This window comes from Lissotriton helveticus, chromosome 3_1, assembly GCF_964261635.1.
Source record: "Lissotriton helveticus chromosome 3_1, aLisHel1.1, whole genome shotgun sequence".
NCBI classification, from domain to species: Eukaryota; Metazoa; Chordata; class Amphibia; order Caudata; family Salamandridae; genus Lissotriton; species Lissotriton helveticus.
In genome coordinates this window covers 1,349,494,098-1,349,517,350 of record NC_136061.1, presented here as the reverse complement: position 1 = coordinate 1,349,517,350, position 23,253 = coordinate 1,349,494,098, and the positions used below count along the sequence as shown (strand labels likewise).

At 45.6% G+C, this 23,253-nt stretch overlaps 1 protein-coding gene across 3 annotated transcripts in view; it reads right to left on the bottom strand.

Moving 5' to 3' along the window:
* Nucleotides 1–10,397: 10,397 nt before the first annotated feature.
* LOC144824974 (ATP-dependent RNA helicase DDX25-like) overlaps nucleotides 10,398–23,253 on the bottom strand; it is a 2,510,053-nt gene continuing 2,497,197 nt past the window's right edge. For all 3 annotated transcript variants that reach the window (XR_013609216.1, XM_078683906.1, XM_078683905.1), the window contains one exon: nucleotides 10,398–10,589. Coding sequence is in view for 2 of the 3 variants with exons in the window: in XM_078683906.1 (XP_078540032.1) it covers nucleotides 10,531–10,589 (59 nt within the window). In the remaining variant the exon portion in view is untranslated. The remainder of the gene's footprint in view (nucleotides 10,590–23,253) is intronic.

Below are 23,253 nucleotides of genomic sequence, written 5' to 3'. Positions count from 1 at the left end.
GGTGCAATTCTTTAGATTCTCCAAAGATGGCCTTTAGGTTGACCCGGCTAAGGTTGAGGTTATTCCTGCAGCTGCCATTTCGCAGAACCCAACGAAAATGCACAGTTTCTTAGGAATGGTAATTTCCTGCAGACATTTCATTCCCTATTTGGCAACCCTTTCAGAACCACTGCATGCGTTGACCAAGAAAAAAACACTGTGGGAGTGGACGAGTGAGGCCGCACAAGCATTCAAGGACGTAAAAGGGGTACTGCTTCAGGGAGCCACCTTACCTTACTTCAAACCGGGAGGCAAGACAGAGCTCATTGTACATCCCAGTCCGGTGGGGCTGTTCTCCTGTAACAAAATGAAAGGGGCGAGTGGCTTGTCATCACATATGCCAGCCGAGTCTTGACGAAGGGGGAAACCAAATCGAAAGGGAGGCTCTCGCCATAAGATCGGCGTCAGCACTTTCACATCTATCTGTGTGGGCACAAATTCAAACTGATCACCGATCACAAACCTCTTGTGTTGCTGTTCAGCGGATCAGCCCGGAATAGACCGCCCCAAATTCAAAGGTGGGTGGTACAATTTCAACAGTACAACTTCAAGGTTTCATATCGGATGGGGCGAACAACCCAGCTGACTATCTACCAAGAAACTCGCTGGCTGAAGACCCTAAGGCACAGAAAGAAACCGATAGAGGAGTGGAAGATTCTGTAAGGTTTGTCACAGAGAGTGCTTGTCCTCGAGTTCTGTCCATAGAGGAGTTGGTGGAAGACACAAAAGAAGACAGCTGCATAAGCAAGGTGAATGAGGTGCGTAAAGGTCACCAACGAAAAGACTTCTTGAAGGGAGTGAGCGGGCTCATGGACGAGAGGTTCGAACAAGTGTGGAGGTGCTGTGATGAACTAAGTGAGAGTGCGGAAGGACTTCTACTGAGAGGACAACACACAGTTGTTCTGAGGAACCTATGGAGACGTACAGTGGAACTAGCCCATCAAGGACATTAAGGGCTAGAGAAGCTGAAAGCAAGGATATGGTCGAAAGTGTAGCTTCCCGGAGCGGACAGAATGGTGGAAGAAATAGTGAGGGGATGCCACTCGTGCACAATAACAGGAGCCAATGTAGTCATAATCCCAATCATAACGGAAGAACCTTGTGACAAGCCGTGGTCAAAGGTCAACATGGACTATGGAAGCTTCCCCAACGGAAGGGTGACTCTGGTAGTGATAGACAGCACCACAAAGTTTCCAGCTGTTGAACTCATCAGGTCGAGAGCATTTGAGTGCGTTAAGACGGCATTACAGTAAATATTTGCGATGCTGTGACTGCAGGATGAAGTGAAAACTGATAACAGGCCACCCTTTCATGGCCTGGATTTGAAAGAACACTTGCATAATCTAAACATTGATAATATCCCTGACAACAATGATAAATTGTCTATGAACTCATCAGAGTCCCCTTACAGTTCCTTTACTGTCATCTACCCTTAGCATTATTGGACCAAGGTCCTACAATCCGTGTAGCCCGTTTTTTATGTCCGTTCCCAGGTCCTTACCACCGGCTATTTCTGATTCTGCATCCCTTGTTGAATCGATAACGTTTTACTAACATCAACCTCTAGTCGCATTAAGCTTGAGTTCCAAGCCTCGGTTTCACCCCACCGGGTGATTGGAGAACCCTCCGTTTTCCACCAAGCTTGCACTCCAAGCCTCATACCCATCACCGCTTCCTGATTGGTCAACGCACTGCAACACAGAACCTCCCACCGCCAGGCTCCCTTTTCTACCGATCTCCATTGTACGATCTCCATCCACGAGGTCCGGTCGAGGGTGTCTCTAGGTGCAGAGCGGGTGCCAGGCGCTGCGTGCGTAAGATCTTTTCCTCCTACCACGATTCAGTTAAGTATATTGCGATGCCATGGGCATAACTCTAGACTACTTATGCCGCATTTGTGATTTACTGTCCCCTCTACAGGGTGTGCCATTGTCGCCTCCACCCCCCTCCCGAGACCTATGGGGTGTGGATCTTTTACCTAACAAGTGAGATATTTCCACCACTTGTTATATAACCCGCCGGGCTACCTTACAATTTTTAATGTAAATACATTACCACTGGCCCTGCATTTGCCGCATTGATTGCTAACCACATGTGCTGTTCAATAAGACTTTTATGAACAAACGGCCATTCTTCTTGGTCATAGTGCATGTCCACACGTCTGTCTGGTATCCAGACCAGTGTTTTCCTGCACAACAGTACCTCCTATGACACTGTGGTCACGCATTTTGATTAGCCCTGAGCACAACCACTCAGAGATCGTTCTTGCAGAAAACCTAGCAGACAGATCCTACTAACTATGTGTTTGTCTCTGTATTTGTATGTATGTCTTTCGTTTCAGACTATACAGGTTCCTCTCAATTTTGAGGTAAATCCCACAACTTGTTGGTTTGTTTTTTGCACCTATTAATTTTTACACCACATTTTAACTTTCACGTCCTCTGGTAGGGTGGGCCTTAGCGCGCCCACAACGCCGAGGTACACTCCCCATGGTCCTGAAGAAAGCCCAGTAAACTACACATAACGGGCAGAAACATGTCGACCCCACTTAAAGTGGAAATACCCAAAACATTATTTGGTCATTTCCCACACATACTTTTAACCATGTCAGGTTGACCACTGAATAAAGTTTTTGCGTGGTACACTACCTTGACATTTTTAAACTCACACTTTTTCACATCACTGTCACGAAAAAACCAGCTCCGCAGTATTCTGGCGTTGTAGCACACCAGGCAGGCATTCAGCTTCTCCTGGTGGGCCCGGTGAAGCATGTCACCACCCAGGTTTGTGAGTGAGGGCTTCCTTAAAAATTCCAATGTGATTTATTAAGGTTCACTTACTCTCTGTATTTTGTGCTCACATACTTTCTACATGTGACACTCTCCTGTTGTTTGATTTTAATCTAAACATTCAACACAGAAAATTCACTCCCCAATGGCCTCAGGCGAATAGGAAAGCAGAAGGATTTATGAGGACACAGAATGAAACACTGAGTATAGGTGTACATGAACGAGATGATTTCGAAGTGTGCCTACACCAATTCTTAAAGGCATATTGGCAAACACCCCATTCCACTACTGGATGCGCTCTGAGTGAACTCATCATGGAGAGACAGATGAGAGATTTGGTGCCACTTTGCTCAGAGTGGGTTTTTGCCACCCTTGACCTAGAAGCAGGACACAGCAAAAAAAGGGATGCCAATGAATGGGTTATCAAAAGACAAAATGCACAGGATCTGGAGTTGTGACTGGGAGATGCCGTAGTGATAAAGGACCGACATCCTGGATGGAAATTCCAGACTCCATTTGAAAGAGAAATATGGAAACTTTTCGGTGTGAAGAGGTGCAAGGTGATGGTGTCATGTAATGCATCCTGGTTAAAGAAGGTCACAGGCATGCCCTGGATGCGCTCTGAGTGAACTCATCATGAAGAGACAGATGAGAGATTTGGTGCCACTTTGCTCAGAGTGGGGTTTTGCCACCCTTGACCTAGAAGCAGGACACAGCAAAAAAAGGGATGCCAATGAATGGGTTATCAAAAGGCGAAATGCACAGGATCTGGAGTTGTGACTGGGAGATGCCGTAGTGATAAAGGACCGACATCCTGGATGGAAATTCCAGACTCCATTTGAAAGAGAAATATGGAAAGTTTTCGGAGTGAAGAGGTGCAAGGTGATGGTGTCATGTAATGCATCCTGGTTAAAGAAGGTCACAGGCATGCCGGAGGCCTGGGAAAGATGAAGACCAGAGACAAGGTCCGAAAATGCCCAATGGGTGTCCATGGAGTAGGAGGCAAATGATGGGGAAAATATGACGGGATAGAGAATCTCGACATCGGGTCAGCCAGAGAGAAGGACTGATGAAAGTTTGCCATTCCCGGAGGAAAGGTCGGAACCCCAGAGTGGATATCTGTATAGTCTAAGACCTAATCCGAAGCGGAGTCAAACGTTACGAGACTTTGTCAACTAAAGAAAGACAAAGCAACCTCCAATATACTGTGTAGGAAGGTGGATACCGGACTATGGTTACCCCAGATTTTTTGCCTAGTGTTTAGCTGGTTTTCGACTTAGTTTGCCTGGGATCCTGCTAAACAGGGTCCCAGGCTATCTGCTCTCACTGTAAAATGGACTCCATGTACTTTAGGTACATCTCCAATTGGATGTTGGGTCACCTTGTGAGCCCCTGTATAGTGTACCATAGGTACCCGGTGCATCCAAGGCCTAACAGGTGCTGCAGCATATATTATGCCACCCCTGGCTGGCCATCCAAATTGACACAACTGGCTTATAACTCAGCTGGGGCAAGGTCGTGTAATCACCCCTTGCTTAGATATAGTGTTCCTATATCTAACCTTATATATAGACACATATTCACCTATAAGTCACTCCTATGGCAGGCCTTACCAATCCTGGAGGCAGAGTGCTTGGTTTTATGTGAGATGGTGCTCCAGCATGAGCTGAGCCTGTCTGCAGCTTTCGGAACCATGTCCTTATAGCTGTTCTATGATATAGCCATACCATATACTCTTAAGTGCATTATAATCCTCGCGGTTATTGCTAACTCTGGTTTGGCTTTATCAAAACATGTTGTGTAAGGTGTCATGTGCTTTGGAATACTACCCCTTCGCCAGTTCTGGCGACGGGGGTAGCATTCCACCCTTCTAGAGGGAGAAGACATGTTGTTCCTGTTAATCCCGGTTAAAGTTAACCAGAGCCTCAGCATCACAAAATGGATGCTGCTGCCACAGACACAAGTCTGACCTCCTGCTGCTGGGGGTCCTTCCAGCGAGGGAGGCTTGGACAATAGGTTTCAAGTCTTGGGAGGTGCTAGCACCACCCCAGACAGGCCATAGTGTATTGGGGCAGGGAGGGCTGAATGAAATGAGACACTGCCTGGGGCACACAAGGTGTCCCATGCATAGCCCGGTTCAAACCAGTTGCTGGGGCACTCTAGCCCCAGCTCTGATGCGAAACTGGACAAAGGGAAAGGGGTGTAACCACCCCCTTCCCTGGTCCCACCCATAGGAGGGACCTAGCAGGTAATCCAGCCCCTCAGATTAGTATATAGGTAGGAGCCGAGTCAAGAGACTTTAGATTTATCTTGAAATGAAACTTGAAACGAAACTCTGGACCTTCGACATTCTATTGCAACTAGAAGACTGAAGAATCTCCCTTGTGGGCAAGGAGTGACCACCCTGTGCAAACAGGCACCATCCAGCAATCTACGATTTACTTTGTCGACACTCCTGCTGGAGCCCGAGCACAGAGTCCGACAAGAGCCAGACTGCCAGACTTCTTTGACCCCGATCCACAGCCACAGCAAAGCGGAGACCCGTGGAGGCGACGAGAGACATGGGACCGGCCATCTTGAAAAGCCTGCTCTTTGCTACTTGTGCAGCTTCAGAGGCACCCTCGAAGTTGTGCATTGGGGATTGAGAAGCGCCAGCCCAGAGCACCTTCTGCACTGACGCACAGCCCTGCACGAGTGCCGCGTGGGGCCGGCTGGTGTTTTTGTGCTGGATGCATCTGTCCGGTTACTTCCCCATTGGCTAGTGGCCTCTGTGGCGACGAACCTTCGAATCTGAACCGCCTGCCTGGTTGCTCCAGGTGGGCCCCTGCTTCCCTGCAAAGGAGAAGCGCCCTAGACCTTGCTGGTCTAACCCAAAGCGAATATTTGATTCCTGCGTGGGTTGCAATTGCCAAGGCCTGTTGACTCCAATCCGGAAGCCTACGCCGCCAACAGCGAGATCCTTTGTGGGACAGTCCGTATCCAGCTCCTGGTCGTCGTCGACGCCTCCTGGTCCATGTGGCTGCAGAGTCAAGCTTCACGACATCGCCTGATTGCTTCACGACATCGCCTGGTTCCTTCCTGGTCACTGGCTAGTGACCCAGACTCGGTCCCCTCTGCTTTCAGGTACTCTTCATCCTCGATCCGCAATTGGATCCAACCGGAAACTTCTTTCCAGGTCGCCTGCAGCATCTTTTCACAGGTCTCCAAAGGATTCAGCAACGAAACCCGACACACTTTGACACCTATGCACCCGGCTCCTGTGGGTGAGGTAACGCGAGTACTTAGGTGCTCCTGTGGGTATTAACTATCCTAGTTTTCAGTAGCTTTCTCCTAGTCCATCCGGAAGTGTCCTAAAAGAACTAGTTTCCAATTCTTTCGTTCCCATTGTATCCCTATGGTAACTCGCGTGTGTGTGTAGACACTGCACACGCTTCCCGTGGGCCTCCTGCTTCCTAACTCTTGGTAGTACAGCGTAGCCCCAGAAATTCCCTAGGCCTACTCCCTGTTCGTGACGTGGTTCTTATACCACTATTTTAGTATATGGTTTTACGTGCCCCTGGGCTCTACTGTATATTGTGCAACTTATTGTATGATAATTAAGTATCTTGTTATGTGCTTGTGCCTCTGACCTCATAAAGAGTTCAGAGGGGCTGAGTTAGTAATAAATACATATATATTTTATATATAACCTGTGTGGTGTCCTTTCATTTGGTATTAAAGGGGTTAATCAATCAATCAATCATGCCATTTGTATAGCGCACTACTCACCCGGGAGGGTCTCAAGGGGCTTGGGGGGAGGGGTATGCTACTGCTCGAACAGCCAGGTCTTGAGTTGTTTCCTGGAGGCGAGATGGTCCTGGGTCAGCCGAAGGTGGATGGGGAGGGAGTTCCAAGTCTTGGCAGCCAGGTAAGAGAAGGATCTTCCTCCGGCGGTGGCTCTTCGGATGCGTGGTACGGCTGCGAGGGCGAGGCTGGTGGACCGTAGCTGGCGGGTGGGCGTGTAGAAGGTCAAGCGGTCGTTGAGGTACTTGGGGCCCAGGTCGTGGAGAGACTTGTGTGTGTGGGTGAGGAGCCGGAACGTGATCCTCTTGTCGACGGGGAGCCAGAGAAGGTTCTTCAGGTGGCTGGGGATGTGGCTGCGTCGGGGGACATCCAGGATGAGTCGGGCGGAGGCGTTCTGGCTGCGCTGGAGTCTTTTCTGTAGCTTGGCTGTGGTTCCGGCATAGAGGGCGTTTCCGTAGTCCAGTCGGCTGGTGACGAGTGCCTGGGTGACAGTCTTCCTGGTCTCGGTCGGGATCCAGCGGAAGATCTTGCGAAGCATACGCAGGGTGTTGAAGCACGATGAGGAGACGGCGTTGACTTGTCTGGTCATCGAGAGGGAGGGGTCCAGGATGAAGCCCAGGTTGCGTGCGTGGTCGGTTGGCTTGGGTGCGGTGCCCAGGGCTGGGGGCCACCAGGAGTCGTCCCAGGCGGAGGGCGAAGATCCCAGGATGAGGACTTCCGTCTTGTCCGAGTTCAGTTTCAGGCGGCTGTCCTTCATCCACTCGGCGACATCTTTCATCCCTTCGTGTAGGCAGGTTCTGGCGGTGTCGGGGTCTCTGGTGAGGGAGAGGCTCAGCTGGGTGTCGTCGGCGTAAGAGATGATGTTGAGGTTGTGCTGGCGTGCGATGGCTGCAAGAGGTTTCATGTAGATGTTGAAGAGGGTGGGGCTGAGTGAAGATCCTTGCGGGACGCCGCAGATGACTTCGGTGGCCTCGGAGCGAAACGGGGGGAGGCGGACTCTTTGTGTTCTTCCGGCGAGGAACGAGATGATCCACTCCAGTGCCTTCTCTTGGATACCGATGTTGCTGAGGCGCTGGACTAGGGTGCGGTGGCAGACCGTGTCGAACGCAGCGGAGAGGTCCAGGAGGATGAGGGCCACTGTTTCCCCCTTGTCGAGCAGGGTCCGGATGTCGTCGGTGACATATGGTAAAACAGCTTGCTTCACATGCTCTCTGAAGTTTTAGCCTAAGACTGCTTTGTCCAGGTTACCACTAGGATAGCTGGTCTATAAGGTTGACTTTACAACCATCACCATAAGGGTTGTTTGGACTGGTGCTCACTAGAATAGTGAACATCATATACCAGGACAACTTCTCACATACTGCACCCCCCTTGCCATAGCATTTGAACAACTACTTGGGGAAAAAAACGATTCAAAAAGGAGGGTGGTGATGGACAGAGTATCTGAATTAAGCAGAACACTCCTACCCAGTCAAAAGATCAGGGCTTGATCCATCACCGTTTTTTTGCTCACTGCACCATCCCAGTTCAGAACCTGGCTACATGCAAATTAGTCTGTCTCTGGCCCAGTGCATCATGGGAACAGGGCAGACCAAACTACCAAGCCAATTCTTTACTGGAAAGGAAACAAGCTTCCGGGGACCGGTTTCTGGCATTACACCGTCTTCGGCCCGGCTTGTTTGAATCCTGATGGTGCAGTGAGCAAGGGACTCACATCTGAGCATACCCTTCTACACTTGTGGTGGCCAAAACGATTCAAAAAGGGGGGTGGTGATGGACAGAGTATCTGAATTAAGCAGAACACTCCTACCCAGTCAAAAGATCAGGGCTTGATCCATCACCGTTTTTTAGCTCACTGCACCATCCCAGTTCAGAACCTGGCTACATGCAAATTAGTCTGTCCCTGGCCCAGTGCATCATGGGAACAGGGCAGACCAAACTACCAAGCCAATTCTTTACTAGAAAGGAAACAAGCTTCCGGGGACCAGTTTCTGGCATTGCAGCCGTCTTCGGCCCGGCTTGCTTGAATCCTGATGGTGCAGTGAGAAAGGGACTCACATCTGAGCATACCCTTCCACACTTGTGGTGGCCAAAACGATTAAAAAAGGGGGGTGGTGATGGACAGAGTATCTGAATTAAGCAGAACACTCCTACCCAGTCAAAAGATCAGGGCTTGATCCATCACCGTTTTTTAGCTCACTGCACCATCCCAGTTCAGAACCTGGCTACATGCAAATTAGTCTGTCCCTGGCCCAGTGCATCATGGGAACAGGGCAGACCAAACTACCAAGCCAATTCTTTACTGGAAAGGAAACAAGCTTCCGGGGACCGGTTTCTGGCATTACAGCCGTCTTCGGCCCGGCTTGCTTGAATCCTGATGGTGCAGTGAGCAAGGGACTCACATCTGAGCATACCCATCCACACTTGTGGTGGCCAAAACGATTCAAAAAGGGGGGTGGTGATGGACAGAGTATCTGAATTAAGCAGAACACTCCTACCCAGTCAAAAGATCAGGGCTTGATCCATCACCGTTTTTTAGCTCACTGCACCATCCCAGTTCAGAACCTGGCTACATGCAAATTAGTCTGTCCCTGGCCCAGTGCATCATGGGAACAGGGCAGACCAAACTACCAAGCCAATTCTTTACTGGAAAGGAAACAAGCTTCCGGGGACCGGTTTCTGGCATTACAGCCGCCTTCGGCCCGGCTTGCTTGAATCCTGATGGTGCAGTGAGCAAGGGACTCACATCTGAGCATACCCTTTCACACTTGTGGTGGCCAAAACGATTCAAAAAGGGGGGTGGTGATGGACAGAGTATCTGAATTAAGCAGAACACTCCTACCCAGTCAAAAGATCAGGGCTTGATCCATCACTGTTTTTTAGCTCACTGCACCATCCCAGTTCAGAACCTGGCTACATGCAAATTAGTCTGTCCCTGGCCCAGTGCATCATGGGAACAGGGCAGACCAAACTACCAAGCCAATTCTTTACTGGAAAGGAAACAAGCTTCCGGGGACCGGTTTCTGGCATTACAGCCGCCTTCGGCCCGGCTTGCTTGAATCCTGATGGTGCAGTGAGCAAGGGACTCACATCTGAGCATACCCTTCCACACTTGTGGTGGCCAAAACGATTCAAAAAGGGGGGTGGTGATGGACAGAGTATCTGAATTAAGCAGAACACTCCTACCCAGTCAAAAGATCAGGGCTTGATCCATCACCGTTTTTTAGCTCACTGCACCATCCCAGTTCAGAACCTGGCTACATGCAAATTAGTCTGTCCCTGGCCCAGTGCATCATGGGAACAGGGCAGACCAAACTACCAAGCCAATTCTTTACTGGAAAGGAAACAAGCTTCCGGGGGCCGGTTTCTGGCATTACAACTTGGGGAACTGTCATGTCTGTACCATTTTTTCTTTTCCTTTTTAAGACTTTGCATTTCTATCGCCTCTAGGTTGGGAGGGATGTAGTGAGCCTGCCGGCCACTACCATAATTTGTATCCAAACACAACCAAGGGGCCAGGCGCGGCTCCAGAGGTATTAAATTAAGGTTCTAGGAATCGCTTGGGATTCCAGCAAGGAAGCACCTATGTGTCTGGTTGTGTGTGCGTGTCTGGCGTACACGAAAGAGTAGGCCTTCTCTCAGGGAGCTCATCACAACAGTTTTATCAAGCGGTTTTTCCATTCCTACCTAATTGACTGATGCCAACAATTTTATAGTTGAATGGATGTACATTTGAAATGATACTCCTGTTCTTATGAGGAAATAAAGCTACATTTCACAAGCAAATGTCAGCGCAAATTGTGTTTTATTTACTCTTCATAATAAACAAAGTTATGTAGCAAACATCAACATTTCAAGAATAACAACTGATATGATTCAGAGTACAAGTTTCTTAGTGCACCCATCAAGCCACCTGGCCTCAGATTATTTCTTCTATTGATTCCATGTCACTAGTATTCAGTAAATTAATTTTCACACCTAAAAAAAAAAAAAAAGAGAAAAAGTTTTGACTGGTTGCAAGAGTTTTGAAAGCTCTTTTATAATGCATTGTAGTAGAACTGTAAACGTTTCCTGAAATTAAAACTTATCATAGAAAACATTTTCAAACATACAGCCATCTAGCCAGTTGATTGTATCAGAAGAGTGTTTCCTGACACTGTTTAAAACAAGCACTGACAAAGCCAATACATCTAGAGTTCCTTTAAAATTAAATTTCTTTGGCTAGCGAATGGGCATCTGTGTTGTTATGTGAATAACCCAAACGAACAGTATACTGTTCGAGAGTGGCGCACTTGTCACCTGCCCCGTGGGTGCTCCTTAGAAAACATATTTATGAACACTATACAATTTTATATACCATACAGTAATATCTTAACCAATAAATCAAATAAGTGATATGCAGTCAACACAATTCAATCCACACATGAAACGTGTAGTATTTCTTCTTTCAGACGTTTTCTTTATACATCTTCTTCTGTTCTGTACAATGAACAACATTACATCATGTTTCCATTTGCTTCACAGCATGTTGTATTTTCTATCCCAATGCATTTCGGTATAGTAATACCTTTTTCAGGGGAATACTGTAATTGAATCAACAGAAACTAAATATGTATCTTTATCATGAAATCCATAGGGATACAGTAAACCTTCACCTGGGTTTTACTTCAGTGTTTGAGTTAATTTGTTAAAAAAATGAATCAACCTGGGATTATCCAAACGCGTGCTTCCAAAACCTCAATCACGATAGTGTTACTACGTGCCACCTTAACCCTTAGTGTTCATCGCTAAGTACCTTAAACTGACCTGTCTTCTGTTGTACTGTTAAAAACAAACATAAGTACAGGCATCAGCTCCCTGCATCTTACGATGTTGTTATGCAATATCACACCACAGTTCCTCCACCTCTATCCTACCTGAGCTTGCTCTCCCAATGTTCTTCTGATAGCAAAATCGCGCTACTGGACCAATAAGTGTCACTAGCCCCTATGCTGCAAACACAAGATGTGAAACACAAAATGTGCAGTTTTAGTACTTGCTACAAACCTCCTTGTTAACTAAAACAATCATGAACAGCTACGATCCTACCTGGGTTCCACTATGCGTGCCGCCCTTCACGTTGGTAACAGAACCGGTCTTCAATATCTGTATTCCGCCCTGCCCTCACTCGGCACTGCAATACAATATATCAACCGCTTAGTCTATGCGTGTCCATCCCGTAATCCACCGTCCACAGTGATCACTCTTTCACGCACACATCATACCTGGACCCTTCGTCCTGTCCTCGTAATTCAACTGTAACTCTCGCTCAATACCAAGTAAACCGCGCTACATCTCCTTCACGGTAACGTACCATGTTTTCATCGCGTCTGACGTCATGAGCATAGTAACAAAAAACAGACAACCATAGTGCACGGCCGACGTGGTGCCGCCATCTTAAGCTAGTAAAATAACTAAATCTGTTCAAACTGGAAACAACCTACGATACTGCCTGTGTACTATCCGAACATCATTCTAAAAACAAGAAAAGAAACTGCGAGCACTCAGAATAAATACCATTAATGTGCCCATGGCTACGGTCACATGTTGTTAATCTCACCTTTTGTGATGGGTGAAGCAATGTGTGGTGTTTAACAAATTATTTAGTGCCGATGTTGTCTCACTACGTAAACCCGGTGTCTCTCAAAGGTACTTGAACAAACCCCTTTGGGTAGTACTAGGAAGTTATGTCTACCCAACACCTATCTATTCTGTTATATGACCATATTGATTCATTTTTCACCAAATATAGACTCCAAACTTGATGTTATAAAATTAGCTAGTGATAAACAGTTGCATAAAAACTCAATTATTGCAGCTTCATAAAAAATACAAAAAGAATTCAATTATCATGGCTTCATAAAAAACATGAAAACAAAACCACTGGGTATGGGCTCCCACCGGCATAGCTTGCCACAAGCATATAATGAACAGAAAAGGTGCAAATGCCGCTAATTTCAAACTCAAACTTTTGTTTCGTAAACACACGAGTGAAGCAATGTGTTTGTTGAATTTAATTCCACTTGTTTTTTATTTTCTTTATATTTTCAATTGAACACTTCTATTTCAATAGTGATTTTTACATGTATTATACAAATATTAAAACCTGGTGTGCACAACAATTATCATATACAGTTCTCACAAAATCCTTATTTATTTACAAATGGTATAACCTAATCAACATTCAATCTTCATTCATACATCAATCAACCCACTACAAACAACAAAAAACAACAAAACATAAATGATTCGATAAATGCTGGAATAGTGATATTCACAACAAAAAGCCAATGTTTGTTTCAAAATAAATTGAATATGTACAATTTTTTCTGCATCAATTATTAATTTCTAATTTTTGGCTACTAAGGAGTCTACGCGTTTCGAACTACCGTTATTTTGTAGTTCTCATCAGGACCATATCTGTAATGGAAGAACAGAGAATGTTTTTTTAAGAAAGGGGTTCACCATTTCTATGCTGCCTGTTCCCAAAACTCAAGTGTCCTCACCTACCTCGCACTCCGCAGAGCAAGCTGGAATAGTTGTTGGAACCTCAGTCTAAAAGAATATATCAGAAAACCTCAATCAGAAAAATAACATTTCATAAGCACATCATCCTGCATTCAAACCCATCCACTACTCTTCCTTACTTACTTGAGGGTGTTCGTTTGCACGTTTGGATTGACCTGGCTCGCCACTGTCTAGATGGAGAGGGGGCAAATACGTATTTAGATTTACTAACAAACTCTCTTGTGTGTCTCAAATCCGACAACATCTCAGGTATTCAGGGCGCCGCTTACCTAGTAGAGCGAGTCAGGCGCGTTGTATGTTTCTTGAAAGGTTCGCCGTCACCGATTTGTGTTCTGTTAGGTGAAACAAACACGGTGTGTTAATATGCTGTCTTTGCTGTTCAACCTAGCCGTGAGATGGTCGTGAGTAGATTTAATGTGGGTGACACTTACTTGAAGGAACGGGGCTGCCTGGTGTCTGCACCCGTGGCCGTCCAAACGCTGACCTAATTGTTTGCACTTCCTGGTCCGCATAGGATTATGGTAAGTGTAGTCCTCGACCCTTACGCTGTTTGTAGTGTGGAAATTTTTGTTTTTAAGAAACTTTATTGTTTCGGTGAGGTCATTGGGGTGAAACACTATCAGAGTTTAGTGCGGATGCCGGTATTGGAAAATTAATCACTACCATTTATTGCACTGCTTAAGACGGATTATGTGTGCATCAAGCACTATTTTTCAGATTTGAAAGGTGCATTTTTCGTGTTTGGGGGACTGCGCTGATTCAGATGGAGGGTTGGGTGATGGGTTGATGTGCTTAAAGTGGTATCAATAAACTTACAGTTTTGAAAATTTCCGTCAATTCATTCAAGCCTAAAAAGGCGGTATTGAATTTGACAATAAGCATCGCCTCTCTCTTAATTAATTTTGCATCCAAATCTCCACCTCTTACGTCATTTTCCACTTTGGAAATTACTGTCCAAATCATTTCGCTTTCTTGATGGTTTTTTTCTTTCCAATGGTTGACCAAGGGAGCGTTGGCAACATTGTTTTTGATTCTGGATTTGTGTTGTTGTATCCTCAAGCGTACCTCTTGGTTGGTTTTCCCAATGTATACAAGATTGCATGGGCATAGGATTCCGTAGACCACATACCGAGTTTTGCAATTCGAAAAAGCATCATGTTTCCAATTGATTGCATTATGCGTAAAAACTTTGCCTTCTTTCGTGGAATCACAGCATGAGCAGTTGCCACATTTATGATGACCTTGAATAGGGGGCAGACGCAACATTGTGCGCAAGTCCGGCTTTTTTGTTTGTGGCAATGCCGCTCTTACCAAATGGTTGGAGATGCTGTGATTTTTTTTTTATGCAAACAGCGGTTCATTTTGAAACAATTGATCCAGGTTTTTTAACAAATGCCAGTTCTGTTTGACTAATTTTTTCAACATGTTTGAATTAGGGCAGAAGGTCGATACAAATACCATTTTTTCCATGGTCTTGGCGTCCACCATGCTCTTTTACATGATTTCTTGAGCAGTTTCTTTGGGTATCCTCGTTGTTTTAAATTATTTGTCAGAATTTCTGCATGTCTTAGGTATTCCTCTTTTTCTGAATTCGTCGTAACTGCACAGAAAAAGAGGAATACCTAAGACATGCAGAAATTCTGACAAATAATTTAAAACAACGAGGATACCCAAAGAAACTGCTCAAGAAATCATGTAAAAGAGCATGGTGGACGCCAAGAGAATGTCTGTTGGAAAAAAGATCTAAAAAGACCATGGAAAGAATGGTATTTGTATCGACCTTCTGCCCTAATTCAAACATGTTGAAAAAATTAGTCAAACAGAACTGGCATTTGTTACAAAAACCTGGATCAATTGTTTCAAAATGAACCGCTGTTTGCATTAAAAAAAAACACAGCATCTCCAACCATTTGGTAAGAGCGGCATTGCCACAAACAAAAAAGCCGGACTTGCGCACAATGGTGCGTCTGCCCCCTATTCAAGGTCATCATAAATGTGGCAACTGCTCATGCTGTGATTCCACGAAAGAAGGCAAAGTTTTTACGCATAATGCAATCAATTGGAAACATGATGCTTTTTCGAATTGCAAAACTCGGTATGTGGTCTACGGAATCCTATGCCCATGCAATCTTTTATACATTGGGAAAACCAACCAAGAGGTACGCGTGAGGATACAACAACACAAATCCAGAATCAAAAACAATGTTGCCAACGCTCCCTTGGTCAACCATTGGAAAGAAAAAAACCATCAAGAAAGCGAAATGATTTGGACAGTAATTTCCAAAGTGGAAAATGACGTAAGAGGTGGAGATTTGGATGCAAAATTAATTAAGAGAGAGGCGATGCTTATTGTCAAATTCAATACCGCCTTTTTAGGCTTGAATGAATTGACGGAAATTTTCAAACTGTAAGTTTATTGATACCACTTTAAGCACATCAACCCATCACCCAACCCTCCATCTGAATCAGCGCAGTCCCCAAAACACGAAAAATGCACCTTTCAAATCTGAAAAACAGTGCTTGATGCACACATAATCCGTCTTAAGCAGTGCAATAAATGGTGGTGATTAATTTTCCAATACCGGCATCAGCACTAAACTCTGATAGTGTTTCACCCCAATGACCTCACCGAAACAATAAAGTTTCTTAAAAACAAAAAATTTCCACACTACAAACAGCGCAAGGGTCGAGGACTACACTTCCCATAATCCTATGCGGACCAGGAAGTGCAAACAATTAGGTCAGCGTTTGGACGGCCACGGGTGCAGACGCCAGGCAGCCCCGTTCCTTCAAGTGTCACCCACATTAAATCTACTCACGACCATCTCACGGCTAGGATGAACAGCAAAGACAGCATATTAACACACCGTGTTTGTTTCACCTAACAGAACACAAATCGGTGACGGCGAACCTTTCAAGAAACATACAACGCGCCTGACTCGCTCTACTAGGTAAGCGGCGCCCTGAATACCTGAGATGTTGTCGGATTTGAGACACACAAGAGAGTTTGTTAGTAATTCTAAATACATATTTGCCCCCTCTCCATCTAGACAGTGGCGAGCCAGGTCAATCCAAACGTGCAAACGAACACCCTCAAGTAAGTAAGGAAGAGTAGTGGATGGGTTTGAATGCAGGATGATGTGCTTATGAAATGTTCTTTTTCTGATTGAGGTTTTCTGATATATTCTTTTAGACTGAGGTTCCAACAACTATTCCAGCTTGCTCTGCGGAGTGCGAGGTAGGTGAGGACACTTGAGTTTTGGGAACAGGCAGCATAGAAATGGTGAACCCCTTTCTTAAAAAAACATTCTCTGTTCTTCCATTACAGATATGGTCCTGATGAAAACTACGAAATAACGGTAGTTCGAAACGCGTAGACTCCTTAGTAGCCAAAAATTTGAAATTAATAATTGATGCAGAAAAAATTGTACATATTCAATTTATTGTGAAACAAACATTGGCTTTTTGTTGTGAATATCACTATTCCAGCATTTATCGAATCATTTATGTTTTGTTGTTTTTTGTTGTTTGTAGTGGGTTGATTGATGTATGAATGAAGATTGAATGTTGATTAGGTTATACCATTTGTAAATAAATAAGGATTTTGTGAGAACTGTATATGATAATTGTTGTGCACACCAGGTTTTAATATTTGTATAATACATGTAAAAATCACTATTGAAATAGAAGTGTTCAATTGAAAATATAAAGAAAATAAAAAACAAGTGGAATTAAATTCAACAAACACATTGCTTCACTCGTGTGTTTACGAAACACAAGTTTGAGTTTGAAATTAGCGGCATTTGCACCTTTTCTGTTCATTATCTTCATAAAAAACATAACATTTCCAATTTGTCATTCAGACCACATGGTTCAAGTGTATTCAAGTGACAAATCCAGTATGTTTCTCTTTGGGACAATTGGCGGTTGACATCAACATGAAACATTTCATCAATTGTTTCCAACACTGTAAATCGCAATTGCGGAATTGAGTGATGTCTGTTTTTCCAATGCACTGCCAAGTTAGACTTTAAATTGCAGTTTCTAATCATACTCTTATGTTCTGTGATACGAACTTTCACCTTTCTAGTAGTTTTGCCCACGTACACCAGCCCGCAGGGGCATTTTATAGCATACACTACCATGTGTGTGTTGCAATCTGCTGTATGCCTCAGCTTAATTTGTTTGCCCGTGTGTAGGTGTGGAAACACATCCCCTACTGTAGGAGAGTAGGGTCTGCTTTCCTATGGTCACCACAATTTTTGCTTTTTGCTTCACTGGTTTTTGACTTAATGTGGCTGTGGGCCTGCCAATCAGACCCACAGCCTGCTGTTCTCTCTCTAAATTCACATACATGTACTATAGGTACATCACCAATTTGGTATTGGACACCTTATCAGCCCCTGTACAGTGTACTATAGGTACCCAGGGCATAGGTGCATCCAAGGCCTACCAGGGGCTGCAGCATAACTTTTGCCACCCTTGGCTGGCCATTCAAACAGACACAACTGGCTGATCACTCAGCTGGGGCAAGGTCGTGTAATCACCCCTTGCTTAGATATAGTATACCTATATCTAAACCTATATCTGGACACATATATACCTATAAGTCACTCCTATGGCAGGCCTTAACAATCCTGGAGGCAGAGTGCTTGGTTTTATGTGAGATGGTGCTCTAGCATGAGCTGAGCCTGTCTGCAGCTTTCGGAACCATTTCCTTATGGCTGTTCCAGGATATTGCCATACCATATACTCTTAAGTGCATTATAATCCTTGTGGTTATTGCTAACTTTGGTTTGGCTTTATCAAAACATGTCGTGTAAGGTGTCATACACTTTGGAATACTACCCCCTCGACAGTTCTGGCGATGGGGGTAGCATTCCACCCTTCTAGAGGGAAAAGACATGTTACTTTACTTATGTATGTATTTAATGCTTATTAAGCGCAACTGTCACCCAAAGGGTATCCTGGCGCTGAGACCATATCTAACCATCAGGTGAAGTGCACTACATTGCTCTTGGAAACAGGTAGGTCTTAAGATCCCTTTTGAAGGAGGACAGATCTTGTCTACTCCTCAACGCCAGAGGTAGGGTATTCCATAACGTGGCGGCCGTGAAACTAAAAGCACGGCCGCCCATCCTCACTCTGTTAATCCTGGGAATCCTCACCAGGAACGCGGAGTAGGATCTCAAAAGTCTGGCTGCTTGATACCAAGAGAAGAGATTTTGAAGTGGTATCGGTCCTAGTCCGTGCAGAGCCCTGAAGACAAGGCATAAAGCCTTAAAGGCAATCCTCAGCTGGACAGGTAGCCAGTGAAGATCAGCTAATGCTGCAGATGAAGAAGCAGAGCGTGGACGAGATAGAGCCAATTTAGCAGCCATGTTTTGAATCCTCTGCAACTTTAGGATCAAGATCTTAGGTGCTCCCAGAAGTAGTGCGTTGCAGCAGTCTAACCTACTGAGAATAGAACTACGCACTACCTTCTGCTCTGGCTCCCAAGGGAAGTAATGGCAGGATCTTACGTAGGGTACGAAGCAGGCCCATACAGGTTGCTGCAGTCCTATTTACAGAGGCATCAAGCTGTAGGTTAGGCTCAAATAGAACTCCCAAATTATGAGCCGATTCTGCGGCCTCCACCGAGCCCGGAATGGAAGTTGGCCAAAAGTCATCCGGTAGCGCGCGGGGGAGTCGGTCTAGGGAGCAGTGGAGTACTTCAGTTTTTGACCCATTAAATTGAAGTGAGTTAGCTTGCAGCCATTCTGCTGTAGCCGACATACAGCGGTGAAAGGTGTCCCTCGAAACTATCTCAGTACCCTCAAATGAAAAAATCAATTGAGTGTCATCGGCATAATTGATGACTGATATGCCAAATGACTTTATCAGATCTACCAGGGGTCGAAGATATAAATTAAAAAGGATCGGACTAACCGCCGATCCTTGGGGGACACCTTGATTCACCTGTCGTGTGGCTGATCGAAATGGTGGTAACGCCACAGCTTGCTATCTGTTGCAGAGGTAAGATGTTAACCAACTTAAAGCCAGACCAGTTACTCCCACGCTCCGAAGGCGGCCCAATAGAACCTCATGGTCCACCGTGTCGAACGCGGCCGACATGTCAAGCAGCACTAAAAATGCTGACTTACCACTGTCGACACGCGTTCGTAGATCGTCCAACACGGTAACCAATGCGGTCTCGGTGCCTGGGCCGGTCTGAAGCCAAATTGGGCTGCATCCAGACAGGAGTTTGTTTCCAGGAAGTTGGACAAGGCTCTCGTGACCCACTTTTCGATGATTTTTATCGCAAATGGTAAGAGCGAAATGGGCCTATAGTTGGCCGAGCATAGAGGGTCCAGAGAAGCCTTTTTTAGCAGTGGTGTTACTATGGCCAACTTCCAACTGTCTGGGACTGATGCTGTGGTCAGCGACTGTCAGCAGATGGAATAGAGCGGAGGAAACAACTCATCTTGGAATGCCTTCCAGATCTTAAACGCGGTTAATTCTAACCAGAGCCTCAGCATCACAAAATGGATGCTGCTGCCACAGACACAAGTCTTGCCTCTTGCTGCTGACCGAAACTTGGCAGGGAGGGCTTGGATAAAATGTTTCCTGTCACAGGGAGGTGTTACACCACCCCAGACAGGAGATAGTGGATTGGGGCAGGGAGGGCTGAATGAAACAAGACACTGCCTGGGGCACACAAGGTGTCCCATGCAAAATCCAGTCAAACCGGTTCTGGGGCACTCCAGCCCCATCTCAGGCGCGAAACTGGACAAAGGGAAAGGAGTGTAACCACCCCCTTCCTGGGTCCCACCCATAGGAGCGACTTAGCAGGTAATCCAGCCCCTTGATTTGGAATAAAGGTAGGAGCTGTGCCCAGGAGCATTAGAGTATCCTGACTGAAACTTTGATACAGAACTCTGGATCCTTCGACATCCCACTCGACGTGGAAGACTGAAGAATCTCCCCTGTGGTCAAGGAGTGACCACCCTGTGCAAACAGGCACCATCCAGCGCCCAACGGTTTGCTTTGTTGCAGTTCCCGCCAGAACTCGAGCGACAGAGATCGACAAGATCCAGCTTCCCTGACTTCTAACAGCCCGATCCACAGCCCCAGTGAATCTGAGACCCGTGGAGGTGACGTGAAGCATGGGGCCGGCCATCTTGGAAAAACTACGAAGTGCTGACCGTACAGCTCCCGAGGCACCCTCGAAGCTGTGCATTGGGGTTTGAGAAGCCCAAGCCCCGAGCAGATTTTCCACTGAAGATCGCCCCTCCACACTCGAGTGCTGCGTGGGGCCTTTTTGCATTTTCCTGCTCGACGCGTTGGTCCGGTCACTTGCCCGTTGGCTAGTGGCCCAGTACCGACGAATATTTGAATCTACTCTGCTAGTCTGGTTGCTACAGACTGGCCCTCGCTCCCCTGAAAAGGAGCAACCTCTCTGACCTTGCTGGTCCGAGTAAGAAGCGATCTTCAAATCCTGCGTGGGTTGCATTTGCCAAGGCCTGTTAACTCCGATCCGGAAGACGACACCGCCGACAGCAAGAGCCTTTGTGGGACAGCTCGTGATTCACTCCTGGTCATCCCCGGTGCCCCAGAGTCCACGTGGCAGCGGAGACAAGCTTCTCGACAACCACCTGATTGCGCCTGACATCGCCTGGTTCCTTCCTGGTTCCATCCTGGTCACTGGCTAGTGACCCAGACTCTGTCCCCTCTGCTTTCAGGTACTCCACATCTTCGATCCACCCTTGGATCCAACCGGACTCTTCTCTCCTGGTCGCCTGCAGCATCTTCATCTCCAGGCTCCATAGAACTCCATGACAAAACCCGACGCACTTTGGCACCTATGCACCCGCTTCCTGTGGGTGAGGTAACGATTTAACGCCGGTGCTCCTGTAGTGGCTTACACCTCTAGTGTCCTAGTTTTAAGTGGCTAAGTTCTAGTCCAGTCGGAAGAATTCTAAAACAGTAACTTTGTAACTTTTACGCACCATTGACTTTCCATTGGTGCATGCGTGTGCTTTTAGCGCTGCACCCGAATCCCACGGGCTACTCCCGTCCTAACTGCTGTTAGTCCAGTGTAGTCCCAGCGATTCCCAAGGCCCTAGGCCTTACCACTGTTCGTAAATTGATACTTATGCCACTTATTTAGTATATGGTTTGAGTGGCCACTGGCCCTATCCATAATTGTGCGACTTTTGTATGTTTAACTGTGCTTTTGTTTAAATGCTTGTGCCTCTGCACTCAAAGAGTACAGAGGATTATTCTAGTTATAAATAAATATATTTTTATAATATATAACTTGGGTGGTGTCCTTTCATTTGATATTACAGGACTGCATATGGTAAAACAGCTGGCTTCACATGCCCTCTTGAGTTAAGCCTAAGACTGCTTAGGTCTATGCTACCCCTAGGATAGCTCGTCTATAAGGTTGAATTACAACCACCACCATAAGGGTTTGTTTGGACTGATACAGGGTGCCCACAGAACTGTGGATATCATACATCCGGACAACTTCTCACACCTACTATGACGTTACCACAATGGCTACAATTATGGCATTTTACCATTCCTTTGTGGTGTAGTGTACCCTGTCTACCATGATGTTGCTTGAATATTTCTTTTAAGTTTTTTGACCTGGTGTGTGCAAACATGGGTTTGCCTACAAAGACTTGGTAAAAATCAGTTTCCTGTTCAATCACCTCCCATCTCTTCAAAATACTCCTTTTGAATGCTCTAGCTGCTGTTGAATGCTTAATGACAAACACCTCACTCTTGAGTGGTATCTTATTGGACGTGACCAATAGATCCTTTCTGTCTATGGCACTGGCTTTTTGTCTGGCTGCCTCTAAAATTTCTTTAGGGTAGCCTCTGTCTCTGTACGCTTGAGCAAGAATTTCCATCTCACGGAATCCCTGCGTCTCATCTGAACATATTCTGCGTACCCTCAAAAACTGAGAAAATGGCAAATGATTCTTAAGTGACATGGTGTGATAACTTTGATAGTGCAACGCACTGTTCCGATCAGTAGCTTTCTTGTACACCCTTGTATTCAATTTTTGACCCTGTTTCCCAATCAAAATATCCAGATAGTTCATAATTGTGGCATCAAACGAGTATGTGATCTTAATCTGATCGTGACAATTGTTGAGTGTATTCAAAAGACTAACTAACGAATCATGCGGACCCTTCCATACTACTAGAATGTCGTCAATATATCGGACGTATAATTTCAAGTGTTCTGCCCATTGGTCATTCTGCAGTATATTATTCTCTTCAAATCTGGCCATGAAGATATTGGCAAAAGTCGGTGCCCCAGTAAAACCCATGAAGGTTCCAGTTCATTGTAAATAAAATGTTTTCTGGGAAAAAAATTAACCATGGTACAGACAAAAGATCAGGAGTTCTAACAGAACAACATTAGAGCCTTCATCATTATTGTGCCTCAACAACATCCACTCAACTGCCTCTATTCCTTCCTGATGATGAATAGACGTATACAATGCTGAAATGTCAATAGTACACAACCAAATCTGCTCTTCTGGTAAAATGATAACTTCATTGATGCGCTTCAAACAATCTGTCGTGTCCTGTATGTACGTGCTCCACTGTTGAACCAATGGCTGTAAAAAGTGGTCTAAGTATTTGCCTAATGGCTCATGTAGAGACCCACACCCGGCCACGATGGGCCTGAATGGGGGATCCACTGGATTCTTGTGCATTTTAGGCACCATATAAATATGTGGTCTCTTGGGATGCAGTACCGTCAAGAATTTGTATGTCTGTTCATTTATCCACCCCATGTTCTTAGCTCTGTCTAGAAAAATGCCAATACTGTTTGAAATCGGGCTGTGGGGTCTGTGTCTAATTTGATGCAAGTGTTTTCATCCGTTACATGCTGGTCAACCTTAGACTGGTAGTATGAGTTGTTGAGAACCACAAGGGCCCCTCCTTTGTCTGTAGGCACAATTTTAAGTGTGTCATTATTAGCCAATTTATTCAATGTACTTCTTTCAATTTTAGTCATGTTACTTCTGCCTTTGAAAGTATTGGAAATGTTGTCTAGGTCTTTTTTAAC